Source organism: Hyperolius riggenbachi, chromosome 11 (genome assembly GCF_040937935.1).
Source record: "Hyperolius riggenbachi isolate aHypRig1 chromosome 11, aHypRig1.pri, whole genome shotgun sequence".
Classification (NCBI taxonomy): Eukaryota; Metazoa; Chordata; class Amphibia; order Anura; family Hyperoliidae; genus Hyperolius; species Hyperolius riggenbachi.
Window position 1 is genome coordinate 99,414,087 of NC_090656.1, and position 14,319 is coordinate 99,428,405.

General features: G+C 44.9%; 1 protein-coding gene across 1 annotated transcript in view; it reads left to right on the forward strand.

The window, feature by feature from the left end:
• Positions 1-14,319, forward strand: part of LGR4 (leucine rich repeat containing G protein-coupled receptor 4) — a 155,812-nt gene that overhangs the window by 53,277 nt on the left and 88,216 nt on the right. The window contains exon 2 of the mRNA XM_068261172.1: positions 8,285-8,356. Coding sequence (XP_068117273.1) covers positions 8,285-8,356 — 72 coding nt within the window. The remainder of the gene's footprint in view (positions 1-8,284; positions 8,357-14,319) is intronic.

The window sequence follows — 14,319 nt, forward strand, 5'->3', positions numbered from 1 at the left end:
CCCACGGGGGTCTCGCCGCAGCCCTCCGAACAGCCGGCGACAGAGCCGACTGTAGCTTTAATATTTACCTTTGCTGGCTCCAGCGGGGGCGCTGTGGCGGCTTTCGGCACGGAAATAGACGGAAATACCCGATCTCCGTCGGGTCCGCTCTACTGCGCAGGCGCCGGAAACTTGCGCCTGCGCAGTAGAGCAGACCCGACGGCGATCGGGTATTTCCGCCTGCTTCGGAGCCGACAGCCATCAGAGCGCCTGCGCAGGAGCCAGGAAGGTAAATATTACGTCACCGCTGCACGGAGGGCTGCAGCGAGACCCCTGACGGATGGAGGATGGCGTTGGAAGCCTCATTAGGATCCGGAGGCTTCCCCCACCGGAGGTGAGTACCCTGGAGGGGACGTTTTGTCGTTACAGTTCCTCTTTAAGAGATTTACATGCAGCAAGGAAAAATAACGACCAGTTGTCAACAAATAAAGTTTTCCTTGGCAACTTGTGTTTTTGAGCTATGGTCGCTTCAGGTTGTACCAATGTTAGTCTTGCAGTTTTTAACCCCTCAAGAATGGCATTTGACAGTGATTTTCTGCTACAGGCTATTCCTGGCCATTGGGTTTGAGCTGCCTTCCTGCAGAGAGCAGAAGCATGTATGGATTTGTAGAATATCTTGTAATGTAGCATTCCGTGTAAAGTGATACATGAATATAACCATGATTTATTGATGCTCCAAAATGCTTTCCCATTAAAATTGTGTTGTGGCTACTGAAGTAATTGCCAATTTTTTTTCTTTTTCTTTAGTAATCGGTTACAATTTTTGGATTCATTCAAAAATGATTCTTTCCGGATTTTAGGATCTAAAAGCGGTGCAATTTTTTGCAGGCTTTTAGACCCCTAAACCAGGAAAAAAAATTCAGAGAGATCTGCAGCAGCCCAGCACTTACTCGCCTCCCTGGGATCCAGGGCTGTGGAGTCGGAGCAATTTTGGGTACTCTGAGTCAGTGGTTTTATAAACTGAGGAGTCGAAGATTTTTGTACCGACTCCACAGCCCTGCTGGGATCTAGTACTGCAGTTCTCCCTCCGTCCTCCAGATGGCGCTGTAACTCTGTAGCTAGATTGCTGTCTGTGTCATGATAAACTGCGATCTCATCAGGGGGATGCAGACTCTGAGGGCAGGAAGGAGAATGGCTGCCGGCATCTGGATCCCCGGGTAGGTGAGTTAAAACGACCGCTGCATGCTATGCTCTGCACAGTCTTGCCAGTGTCTACCATTAGTCGCACTTGGGTTTCCTGCTCCTGGCTTGCTTTTTTTTTTTTTTTTTTTTAATCCCGATCCTTACTCATGATAACTGCCAAGGAGGTTAAAGCAGACCTGAACTCAGACCTTGCGCTCTATTCTAAAAGATAAGCTACAGCATAATAACCTTTAAAGAAAAAACTTTTGTTACAGCTGATATAAATCCTGTAATTCTGCAGTGTCTACTTCCTGCTTTCATGAAAGCAGACAGGGTTAACGCCCTGTGTTTACAAATTGGCTGCTCTGCTGAGGCAGCCAGCGGACACAGCTGAGAGATCAAGTTACAACTTGTGCTTAGTTTCTGATGAGGGGTATTTAGACAGGCTAAACTCTCTAAATAAAAGTGGGGTGCATTTCTCTATGCTTTCATTTTGTCCTGTGCAAGAGTTCAGGTCTACTTTAATGCAATCGCACCTGCTACAGTATGCCCTGCCCTTCTAGAGTTTATCCTCAGTCCCAGAAATAGGGCACTGTTATTTTTCACATGGCCAAGCTGAAATCCAGTAAAACTTATTAGAAATAGTATTTCATTGCTGCACACATTGCTGTATGAGCGTCTTCTTTTATTTCTGCTTGATTCATGTAATTCTTTAGACTACACATGCTACATATACACATTCACCTCCTTTGAGCGCTGTCCTTCAGACCACCTTGCAGTCCCACACTAAAGAAATCCCACAGCTACAACTGAGGAAAATGTCTTTCGCTATGGAGGATGGACAGTAGCATGGCAGGTTGAGTGGCTTCCAATGGGTCGAGTGAGGACTGGAACAGAACTATTGTTGGGGTAGGCTTTGCGCGCTGCGGCAAAAAAATGGGCGTGGCCGTGACAGTGGAGGCGGAGCTAACTAATGTAACTGTAGCTCTGAGGCAACGAGCCTTGTGGGCTAGAGTTACCAAAATGCCAACAATAACCTTAAAGTACCAAATACAATCACTATGACCATCAAATAATGTAGCAACCGTTTACTGTCACTACCTCCGACACTTGTAATGCAACCACCATTACCTCCGACATTTGAAATGCAGCAAACAAGAATGAAATAAACCATTACCTCACACATATTAAAATGCAGTAAACCTTACAACCCACACATTAAAATGCAGTAAACATTAAATGCAGCAAACTGTACCTCTGACACATGTGAAAAAAACATGTTACCCCACATATATTAAATGCAGCAGATGTTACCTCAGACATAAATGAATTAAATGTTCTCCCTCACTGGGTGCTGGTGGGGAAGGATGGAACTGCTTAGTGGAATGGGAGGGTGACACTGGGTGGGGAGGAGGGTAAACAGTGAGTAGGGGAAGGGTGACACTGGGTGGGGAAGCGGGTGACAGTGGGGAGGAGGAGGGTGTCAGTGATGGGTGACAGTGGGGTAGAGAGGAGGGTGACAGTGCGAAGGAGGAGGAAGATACAGGAAAGGGGGGAGAGGAGGGTGACAGTGCGGAGAAGGAGGGTGACAGGAAAGGGGGGGGGGGGGAGAGGAGGGTGATAGTGGGAAAATCGCAACAAAACAAGAACTTAGTGGTACATGATTGGCTCTTTGAAGTAAAACCCTCTGTCCCCCTTGTGTGCTTGTTCCCCCGTGTGTCACCTCTGTCTCTTTTGTGCTGCCTGTGTGCCCCTTTGTGTTACCTCTGTCCCCCCTGTGTGCCACCCTTTGTTCCCCAGTGTGTCACCTCTGCCCCCTCCCCCTCGTGTGCCACCTTTGGTCCCTCGGTCACCCTTGTACACTTGGTCCCCCTGTGTTTTCTTACCTCCTGTCCCTGGGGAGCAGCAGCACTTCACTCTTTTGCCCTCGCTGTCTCCTCCTAGTGCTGGGGTCTGCGTGACGCTATAAATAAAAGCCAGCAGTGGCACTGGGGGAATCTCGCGCTGCCTGGTCACCAGGGACACTGGATGCTAAGCTTCTCTTGCCGCGAGGAGAGCAGTGAGATCCGCTGCTGGGCTGCCGCATGACAGCAGAATGGAGGGGTGGGCAGGAGGCGGAGCAGCCATGTTGATGAATGGACTGCATGCCGGGGTCGGGCTGATGCGGTCGGTCCGATTGGAGGGAAGGATGCATGCTGGGGGTGGGATCGCGCGTGACTGTGGCCAGAGTCCTGCAGCTGGGACGTCCCGCAGCCAAAAGTGGGATGTTACCTGGGACGCAATGCAACCTGGGACAGGGGACCCCGAATGTGGGATGTCTGGTCACCGTATTTTAAGCAGTACCAGTAGCCTGGCAGCCCTGCTGATCTATTTGGCTGCAGTGGTGTCTGAATAACACCAGAAACAAGCATGCATCTAATCTTGTCAGATCTGACATAATGGCTATCATTCATGAACAGGCTGTCGGTAAACAGAATCAGTGCGGGAAAACATCGCTGGCGGATTTTTAGACTTCTGGGTGGGCATTCATGAAGATGTATCCATGTGCGGAAGCGGTGCGGAGATTCCCCGAACTAAGCAGGCGGTAGGCTTGCGGAGACACGGAAGCTGCCGAGTTGATACATTTCTCCGTGTTCCGCTCTGCTGCAGCTGCCTGGGAGGTCTGTGTGTTTCCATTCACTTACATTGGTATCGCCACATCAGAGTGAGCGGTACTTCCCGACCTCACACCGCTTGCGGTGATCTTAATGAATGCACATTTTGCTACATTTGTACCGATAATCACAGCACAAGGCGGTGATTTATCACTCTGCTCGGTAGTGTCATTTTTCCATGCGGAAAGAGGCTTTATGAATGCTGACTTTGCCGAGTGGTCGGTAAAGTCAGCTGTTTTAAGCATTTCCGCATGCGGAAATGCTTTATGAATGATAGCCTATGTCAGAAACACCTTATCTGCTGCATACTTGTTCAGGGTCTATATGCTAAAAGTATTAGAGGCAGAGGATCAGCAGGACAGCCAGGAAACTGGTATTGCTTGAAAGGAAGTAAATATGGCAGCTTCCATATACATCTCAATACAGTTGCCCTTTAAGCCTCCTGGTTACCGCTAGTGATTGTAGTAGAGGGTTGGAGTGACTCTTTGTCTCATCTGAAATGGTTTTTGGTTATGCAATATGTCAGGGCTTTGTAGTAGTAGGTATTGTTTTAGTGGCTTGCAGCATATAAGGAAAACATGTACAGTGTTCCTGCCGCAAGGACATGCAGTTAGCATTGTTCAAGGATGATCCGTTTTGAATTTAGGCCATTTGCCAAGATAAATAGTAACCCTGTGTGTTTATACTCCAGTGAGATGATTCTGTATTTTTCAGATTGTGTGCTGTATGGGCTGTTATTCCTGGCAGAACTCAGACATACATTTTCGTGGTAATTTTAGGTGGTGGCTATTCTTTTAAATAAGGAATAGGCTGCTTTCTAAATAAGACCTTGCTGAAGAGTTATTTTGGCTCGTCAGCCCAATTTAAACATAGTAGTTGGTACTTGAGGCACTTGTAGCTATATAATTGTATAGTAGCGCTAGAAAATCATAGGCTTTGTGCCTTAGACTATTCTTAAAGGATAAGTGCACTTACAACATAAATATGCCAAGTCAACTCCAATCTGCCTCCATCAACAATGCATACTTCATTGCTGATGACTGTGGACCATTATCGAGATAAAAATGTGAAATTTAAACACGTGAACATATACAAATAAGTACATTTCTTGCAGAGAAAGTGAGCCATAAATTAATTTTCTCCTATGTTGCTGTCACTTACAGTAAATTGTAGAAAATTGACAGAACCGACAGGTTTTGGGCTAGTCCATCTCTTCATGGGGGATTCTCAGCATGGCCTTTATTCTTTATAAAGACCCTCTCTGAGAAAGATTTATACAAAGATGCTGGCCAGCCTCCCTTCACACTTTTGTGGCAGTTGGACAGTTAGGGCCCATTCACACTTGCAAAACACTAGCGCTTTTGCTAGCGTTTTGCCCTGGTGGTTTTTGGCGATTAATGCGAAAAAAATCACCATTCACACTTGCGTTGTTTTTTTTTTGCGATTTAGCGTTTCTATAGCACTAAACTCAATCGCCTGAAAATGGTGCAGGATAATAGGATACAAATTTGCGTTTGGCAATTTATCGCCAGTGATGAACACAAATCGCCCAAGTGAGAACGGGCCCATAGTGTATTATGGCACTAGCACTTTAAAAAGCGCTGGCGCTTGTGTTTTGCCAAAATTGCCGGAAAAATGCTCAGATGTGAACTGCCATTTGCTAAATGCTTTTGAAAATAAAACCCTGAGAACCCCCAATGAGAAGATGGGCTAGTCTGAAATCTGTCGGTTCTTTCAGATTTCTACTACCTACTGTAAGTGACAACAACATAGGAGAAAAGTAATTTATGGCTCATTTTGCCCTGGAAGAAATGTACTTCTTATTTGAATGTGTGACCATGATAGTGGTCCCTTAAAGGACTTACGACCCCAAATCCATAAAAAAAGGTCTGTACCTGTATCACGTTTGAAGGCACGGAGGACGCCATCCGCGCCCTCCTTGCACCTCCGCCTCGTCCCCGCTGCTTGTCCTCCCCCCGGCCGGGCCCCGACCCACCCGCCTCCTCAAATATGGCCGCTGGAGGAGGCTGCGACTGCGCAGTCCGCACCGACGCGAGTGCGGCTGCGCAGCTCTAGGGCCTCCCTCCCTGATCCACGCTACTCGCGTCGGTGCGGACTGCGCAGCCGCGGCCTCCGGCTGCCATATTTGAGGAGGCAGGAGAGCCCGGGCTGGGGGGTCGGGGCCCGGCCGGGGGGAGGACAAGCAGCGGGGACCCGGCAGAGGTGCAAGGAGGGCGCGGATGGCGTCCTCCGTGCCTTCACACGTGATACAGACCTTTTTTTTATGGATTTGGGCTTGTAAGTCCTTTAAGGCAGGGGTTCTCAAACTGGGTGCCATGGCACCCTGGTGCGCCTCGGGTACCTTTTTCAGGGGTGCCTCGGCATGCATCCCAATCCTTTATGCAATACCATCAGGCAATGCAACCACACATTGATATACAATGTGGCTGCATTACCTGCTAATTAACCCTTAGTCCCCGCAACCATGGTTAAAGTTGAACATGAGTAATCACGGTGCCTAATAAGCATCACTAGCTACTTGGAGTGGGTCGTCGCCTGATAAGGGTCATAATGGCATTTCGTGAATTGTTTTTGCCGAGGGGTGCCTTGAAAAAAAAATCAAAGCCATCAAGGGGTGCCCTCACCCAAAAAAGTTAAGGGAACAAACATGGGACAGTAAAGCTAGCCGTATCGGCCATAGTTTGGGTAGTTAAAACTTTCTGATTTAAAGCATCTTCTCTCTCCCTCTCCCCCTCTCCCTCTCATATTGCTCCACTAAAGATCTTGAACATTGGCAGAGAAATTATGGAAACACTACCATTGTACCACTCCATGCAATGCAGCCCCAATTTAAAGGGACTAACCACAAGCTATTTGGAACCGTGGCAACTGTGCTGTGGAGTACACAATGGCCTTAAAGGGGCACTATGGCGAAATATTTTAACATTTAAAATATGTGCAAACATACAAATAAGTACTTTTTTACAGAGTAAAATGAGCCATAAATTACTTTTCTCCTATGCTGCTGTCACTTACAGTAGGTAGTAGAAATTTGACAGAAGTGACAAATTTTGGGCTAGTCCATCTCTCTATAGGGGATTCTCAAGGATTTATTTATTTTCAAAAGCACTTAGTGAATGGTAGTTGCTCTGTCCAACTGCCAAAAAACTGTGTAGCGAGCATGGAAGCTGGCCGGCATCATTGTTTAAATCCTTTTTAGGGAATATCTTTACACAGAATAAAAGCCTTGCTGAGAATCCCCTATGAAGAGATGGACTAGTCAAACACCTGTTGCTTCTGTCAGATGTCTACTACCTACTGTAAGTGACAGCAACATAAGAGAACAGTTATTTATGGCTCATTTTACTCTGAAAAAAACCTACTACTTCTTTGTCCATGTTTGCATATATTTTAAATTTTACAATTTTTCGCCATAGTGCCCCTTTAAAGAGAGTCTGAAGCGAGAATAAATCTCGCTTCAGACCTCATATATAGCAGGGGCACGTGTGCCCCTGCTAAACCGCCGCTATCCCGCGGCTTAACGGGGGTCCCTTGACCCCCAAATCCCCCTCCGTGCAGCGGGGGAGTGCTTCCTGGTTGGGGCAGGGCTAGCCGCCTCAGCCCTGCCCCACGCGTGTCTGTCAGCGCGTATCTCCGCCTCTCCCCCGCCCCTCTCAGTCTTCCTTCACTGAGAGGGACGGGGGAGAGGCGGCGATGCGCGGCTGATAGACGCGACTGGAGGCAGGGCTGCAGCCGTTAGCCCTGCCTCCAGGAGCGACCAAGCCTGCGACCAAGTGTCGCAGTGGGGGGTTTGGGGGTGAAGGGTCCCCCGTTTAGCGGCGCGTATGCGGCGGTTTAGCAGGTGCACACGTGCCCCTGCTAACTATGAGCTCTGAAGCGAGATTTATTCTCGCTTCAGAGTCTCTCTAAACTCCCAACTTGCTATAGTGCTAATTGAATATATAGAACAGGAGGCATTGTTTATCTGCACTAATTCCTTGCCTGTTAGTAAACTGACACTCCTGTCTGCCAGTTTTTGTTTATAACTGCAGAATGACTGGACCCCCTCCAGACCAAAACTCCTGGGAGCTTGGCCCTCCACATCCACAAAGTTGTAAAGCACAGACTTAATTATTTATATTCTCTTTGTACCATTGTCAACCTCGTTGGTCAACAGGATTTCATACAGCGGATTGCTGGAGAGAGAGACCAATGCTGTCATTGGTCTGTCTGTACTTGTGTTAGATTTTCACCCAAGATGGCTAGACACCATTCTTCTGGGCATCGTGAATCTGCTGTGTGTGCATACATAATACTTTGAGGAGGGAAAAACCCATTGGTTCTTGAGCACAGTCCTTTTACCTGGTGTAGGTTGAAACTGTATTTGTTTTATTAGAATAATGAGCTTGAATAATGTGGTTAGAAGTTTTTTGTTAATTAAAGCTTTTTTTTTTTGTTTTCTTTCACAGTGATATCAGCATGAATAACATCACAAGGTTACCAGAAGGAGCATTTAAAGGATTGCCCTACCTAGTAGAATTGTAAGTATGAATTATAATCTTCTGAAGGCTTTAGCTTTTCATGTTATTGACTAGAACAAATCTCCTCCCTTTACATTTTTGTCATTGGGTGGGCATCTTTTTCGCTTCTGTTCATGCTAAAACATGCTTATTAAAATGCCCCCCCCCCCCCCCCCCCCCTTATGGCAGTTGAACTGCTTTATTGGTCTTTGAGTGACTGTTGGATTCAGACCTACCTTTTTTACATAGACTTTTACAACCATTTTAAGACTTTAATTTGTTTTAGTGGTTGACATCATCAGCAATTGGTCCAGTTTCAATCTGTACGTACATTTGAACAAAATTTCCATTGAGTCAGGACATTTTCAATTTATTCGTTTCTGGTAGCTGGATAGTGTACTGATTAAAGGGAACCTAAACTGAGATGCATATGGATGTCCTTTTAAACAATACCAGTTGCCTGGCAGACCTGCTGAGCTCTTTGGATGTACAACGTGGAGGAGAGGAATCGCTGCAACCACCGACACACAACCCAAAGGAGCAGGGATCAAGGGTCTCAATTTTCAGGCAAAAGAAAAAAATCCCGCTGCACCGTGGGTGGGTAAAAAGTATTCTTCAATTTTATTAGCACATCAGTAGAAAAGGCTGACGCGTATCGGAGCTCAAGGCTCCTTAATCATAGCCAGATTGGCTATGATTAAGGAGCCTTGAGCTCCGATACGCGTCAGCCTTTTCTACTGATGTGCTAATAAAATTGAAGAATACTTTGGATGTAGCAGTGGCTGAATCACGCATCCGAAACAAGCATGCAGTTAATCCAGTCTGACTTCAGTCAGAGATTCTGATCTGCATGCTTGTTGAGGGGCTGTGGTTAAAAGTATTAGAGACACAGGATCAGCAGGGGAGTCAGGCAACTGAGAAGAATATGGATTTATACCTTTTAAAAAAATAGCAGTTTAGGCTCCCTTTAAGGGCTCTGCTCTGACACAGGAGACCAGGGCTCAAATCTCAGCTTTTCCTCTTCAGTAAGCCAGCACCTATTCAGTAGGAGACTTTGGGCTAGACTACCTAACACTGCTACTGTCTATAGAGCATATCCTAGTGGCTGCAGCTCTGGAGCTTTGAGTCCGCCAGGAGAAAAGTGTGATTTAAAGAGACACTGAAGTGAAAAAATATATGATCTAATGAATTGGTTGTGTAGTATGGATAATTACTAGAACATTAGTAACAAAGAAAATATTCTCATATTTTTTTCAGTTATATAGTTTTTTTAATATTGCATCATTCTCTAATATTTGCAGTTTACACACTACTCGGCATTCTAAATGATTTTACAGAGCAGGCTTGTGAACTTTTGAACTGTCTTCTGCAGTAAAAGTGAAGGTTAATGGCACTTGAGATAAGCTTCAGAAGACAGAGCTCTCTGCGACTTTGAAAGTCATGGCGCTCAATGGCTCTTTTGCCAACTGGAGTTTAACTCTTCCTGTACGAGAAACAATATTATAATTGTCTCTGCTCCTAATGTTTTATTTCTTAGCTGTACTACACATACAAATTATAATATCATAAAAATGTTTTCGCTTAAGTGTGTTTTTAAATGTTCTGTGTCTTGTCTATGTCTAGTTTTATACTGGCATTTCTCAAGTGCTTCTTAGGAGTAACGAGGCTTTATGGTGCCCATACACACATTGATGTTCCCATTTGATTCACTGCAGATTTCATCACTTTGATTGAATGAGATGGGAATCTGTTCCCTTAAATGTTCAAATCGATTGAAAGTAACGATCAAAAAGGACGGAAAATCTAGGTCGGCTGGGGACTGGGCATGAGTAGCGGACGATCAATAGGTTATAGCCTTGCTTTGAATGGAATAGTGCAATATTGCGGTTTGATTGATTTTTCAATAGATTCCCTGCTGGAATCTAATAAAAATCGAACTGTGTGTGGTAGGAATTGAATCATTCTGAATCTCTTTCTGGTACGAATCTATCTTTTTGGAACATTAGGTGGAAATCTATGTGCATGGCCAGCTTTAGGTCTTTTGGCCCTGCTTGAATACTTGAATTGCCCCCATCAAGCGGTCCATAAAAGCAGGTTGCCTCATCTACTTGGCCATCCTCAAATTAAATGCCACATAATTGCTCCTGTGTTAATGTTGGCATAAGCATAGATGTCATAGGAGCAGTTGTGGGGCATTTTATATTCTGAAAACGTGGTGTAATACGCAAGGTGTCAAGGACACCAGAACTGCATAGACTGCACCCTCAGCAAATTTAATTATGCACTATAACCAGCTTACAATGTGACACGAAACCGGGTCAAGGCAAAGTACATCCGCAAAGCAACTGACACGTACCGGGCTTAGTCTACCCTTAGTCATAGTTGTTTCCAATCATGTGTTGCTCTTTAGCACAGCAATGCAACACATGGTTGCATACAATTTTTTGCTCAAATGCAGTGTTATTCCATTACTAATGAACGGTATATGCACCAAAATTCGAGAATTTAGAAAGCAATGCAGTTACCAAGCATTGCTATGACAACCTGAGTTGCACACAAGTGGTGATGGGGCATTGCACCTGGCAATAAGTCTAAGCTAAAGATCAATAAAGAGTCACCTTTAGGAACAAAAGGATGACTGGGTTCTGCCTTGGACTCTTGGATTTAATTCAACAGGAGCTGTAAAACTGCCTTCTAGAACTTGTCTAATGTACGCAAACTTGGCCGAGACTGAAAAGTCATCTGTAGTGATTGTTCAAAGAGCATTTCAAGCGTGAAAACATGTTAAACTATAATAACTGATGTTATTTGGGAGACTTTATTTAATGCACAGACTATGTACAGTTTAGAACCCACAGTAATTGATATTTTGCTGGCTAGAGTCCATTTACAGTTGCTGTAGGTTACTGTATTGCCAGAGCTGTCTTATTGAACTAGCCTAACTGCTGGCTTCTAGATGCTGGCCACTGCTTATTTATGTCTCTGTATAGTCTTTATTCTTTCATGAGGAAATTGAAGGGTTGAGCCGTGTGTGTGGGCTGTGGTGTTTAGTGTGCATTATCCATATCCGGTTATTGGTTTATTGAACCATAAAATGTGCTGTGTAGGCTCAGCTATCACAGCATGCAGTTAGTTATTTGTGTATGTGGTGCTTGTGAAATAATGTAAATTTTAACTAATTTTTGTTTATAGTATCTTAGTGGGTGGGTTCCCTGTTCAGGGTATGTGTATGCAGCAGGATTTCTCGACTGGTTGTCCAACTGATTCCAATTAGGCTTGCCCTGTGATTTGTAAGGGGGGAGGGGGGGAGATGTAGCTGATTCTTCTAAGTCTATTCAGTTTGTGCAATGCATTTAGAAATTCTCTTGTACAGTCAGATAGGAAGATTTTTTCATATTCCTTGCATAACCGCAGTTAAAGTGGACCTGAACTCAGAACTTCCTCTCTGTTCTAAAAGATAAGCAACAGCAGAATAACCTTTAAAGAAAAAAATTGTTACAGCTGATACAAATCCTCCAATAAATCTGCAGTGTCTACTTCCTGCTTTCATGGAAGCAGACATAGGGTTAACCTCCTCTAATTCAAATTAGCTGCTCTTTTGAGTACTGCCGAGATTTCTGATCTGACACAGCTGAGGGATCAAATTACAGTTGTGATTAGTCACTGATGAGTGGGAATTCGATAGGCTAAACTCTCTAAATACAGTGGCTTGCAAAAGTATTCGGCCCCCTTGAAGTTTTCCACATTTGGTCATATTACTGCCACAAACATGTATCAATTTTATTGAAATTCCACGTGAAAGACCAATACAAAGTGGTGTACATGGGAGAATTGGAACGAAAATCATACACGATTATAAACATTTTTTACAAATAACTGCAAAGTGGGGTGTGCGTAATTATTCTGCTGGAAAGTAGATGTACAGAACACAATGGGTTAACACTTTTTATAGGCGCCGGAGACAACGGACTAAGCAACACCGGAGCTCCTTTGAACTTGCCGGTCTGGCTCACCTCCAACAATAACACTAAAAATTACACAATCCAATTTTGCTCATACTCACTGATCTTGAAATTCACTCAATTTATCTGCAAACCATTTAACATAGCCACAGTCTGGGCTAGGAGGATGATCATTTCTCTGCATTAATATGAGATTCTGACAACCACTTTGAGCGATAAGAGGCTGTTTCGGGCAGCATGGAGTTCCCGATAGTGACCATGTCCTCTTCTATGATATGGTGGAGAGGGGCGTTTCACCCTTTTTTTTTTTCCTGTCTACAGAGAGCAACTTCTTAATCCTGAGTGGGGACAGGTCTAATCTCCTCACCTGCATTTACAGTGGTTGCCTGAGGGATAACCCTGTCTTGTGAGTATAACCTTCATATACTTAAGGTGGCCATACACTTATAGATTTGCAGCAGATTCGACCATCAGATTTCTGTCAGATGCTTATCGGGTTGTATCTGACAGGAATGTATCTGATGTGTGCCCACACAGTAGGAATCAAATTTCAATAGATTTCAGAATGAAATCGATTGAAATTCAATCAAAATGCAGTGTTGTGCCATTCGATCCAATGCAACCCGATCGACCCAGATTTTCCATCTGGACCGATCGATCAAATCTATCAAAATCGGAAGGAAATCAATCGATCTGCCCATCGATCATGCTCTCTGCTGCATCGAATTCTAGCCGATTCCATCAAAACTGTCGAATCGGCCGTCGATCGATGGCTAAAATCGACCAGTGTATGGTCTGCTTTACTTAGTCATTTTCACATTGTCCAGTACATACTACACTATATTTGGCAATCGGTATCTCCTCTTCCTCCTTCATTTATAGGTGTACAGGTTGTCCTTTTCCAATATTCACTTTCTAGTATGGGCATTACTGTGCAGTGTTCTGTCCTTATGTAATTATTTTACAGACTGCACTAGGCTTTCCATTCTTTATTGTTCAAATACCAGTGGAGTTAATCATTAAGATTAAGCTAGCCTGGTCTCCAAGTTGACCCAGTTATGGCATTTGGAAATATTGCACACAGACTTGTGCGAAATCCTCTTTCATGCATAACAATGGGTGTGACAAAAGAGGAATTTTTAATTAACATCTATTAGCAGTACAAATCTCTTAGCACAGAGTATTTGGAGTAGAAAGCTTTATTACCATGTTTACTTTGCATGCTCACCTTGGGAGCAGGTTCTTGTGAAACGCATGAATAGTAAGTCAGCTGCCCAGCCTGCTGTGAAACGTGCTCTGAAACTGAGGGCTTGCCCTGTGTAATAGTCTAGGACAGTTCAGTTAAAATGTGTCCAGTGATTGCAATGTAAGCACGCCTCCTCAGAGGATGGGATACCAGTACAGACCTTAAAGGAGTCATCAGGCAAAGTAAGTGACAGGCCATTTACTTGCCTGGGGCTTCCTCTAGCCCCTTGCAGCTGAATGTCCCACCCTGACAGCTTCATTCGCTGCCAACGGCCCTTGGTCTCTGCACGGTGCAGAAGACTACCTCGAGATCGTCTTTACTGCGCCTGCGTGAAGCGCTGCTGTTTTAGCCATAGACCCAGAAAAAGCATTTGCAGATCAGGTGTTTCTGACATTGTTGTCAAATCTGACAAGATTAGCTGCATGCTTGTTTCAGGTGTGTGATGCAGACACTACTTGACCAATTTTGTCAAATACTGCTCTCTTCGGCGCTGAAGGGAGGCTTCAAAAGTCTTCAGAGGCCAGAGTCCTCCCGAAGACGGGCTACTCCATACTGCCTACTCACACGCTCCCTCTCTCGCCCACCCACGCCTGCACAGGATGGAGCAGCATGTCTTCGGGAGGACTCTGCTTCCGAAGTCTCCTGCGGCGGGAGATTCAAACAGAGGAGCTGCACCAAGGGGACCAGGAGAGGGAAGGCTCTATAGCCATCTCCTCCTCTATGTCCGCTAGGTTCCTGAAACTTAATCTAGACAAAACGGAATTTATGATCTTCCC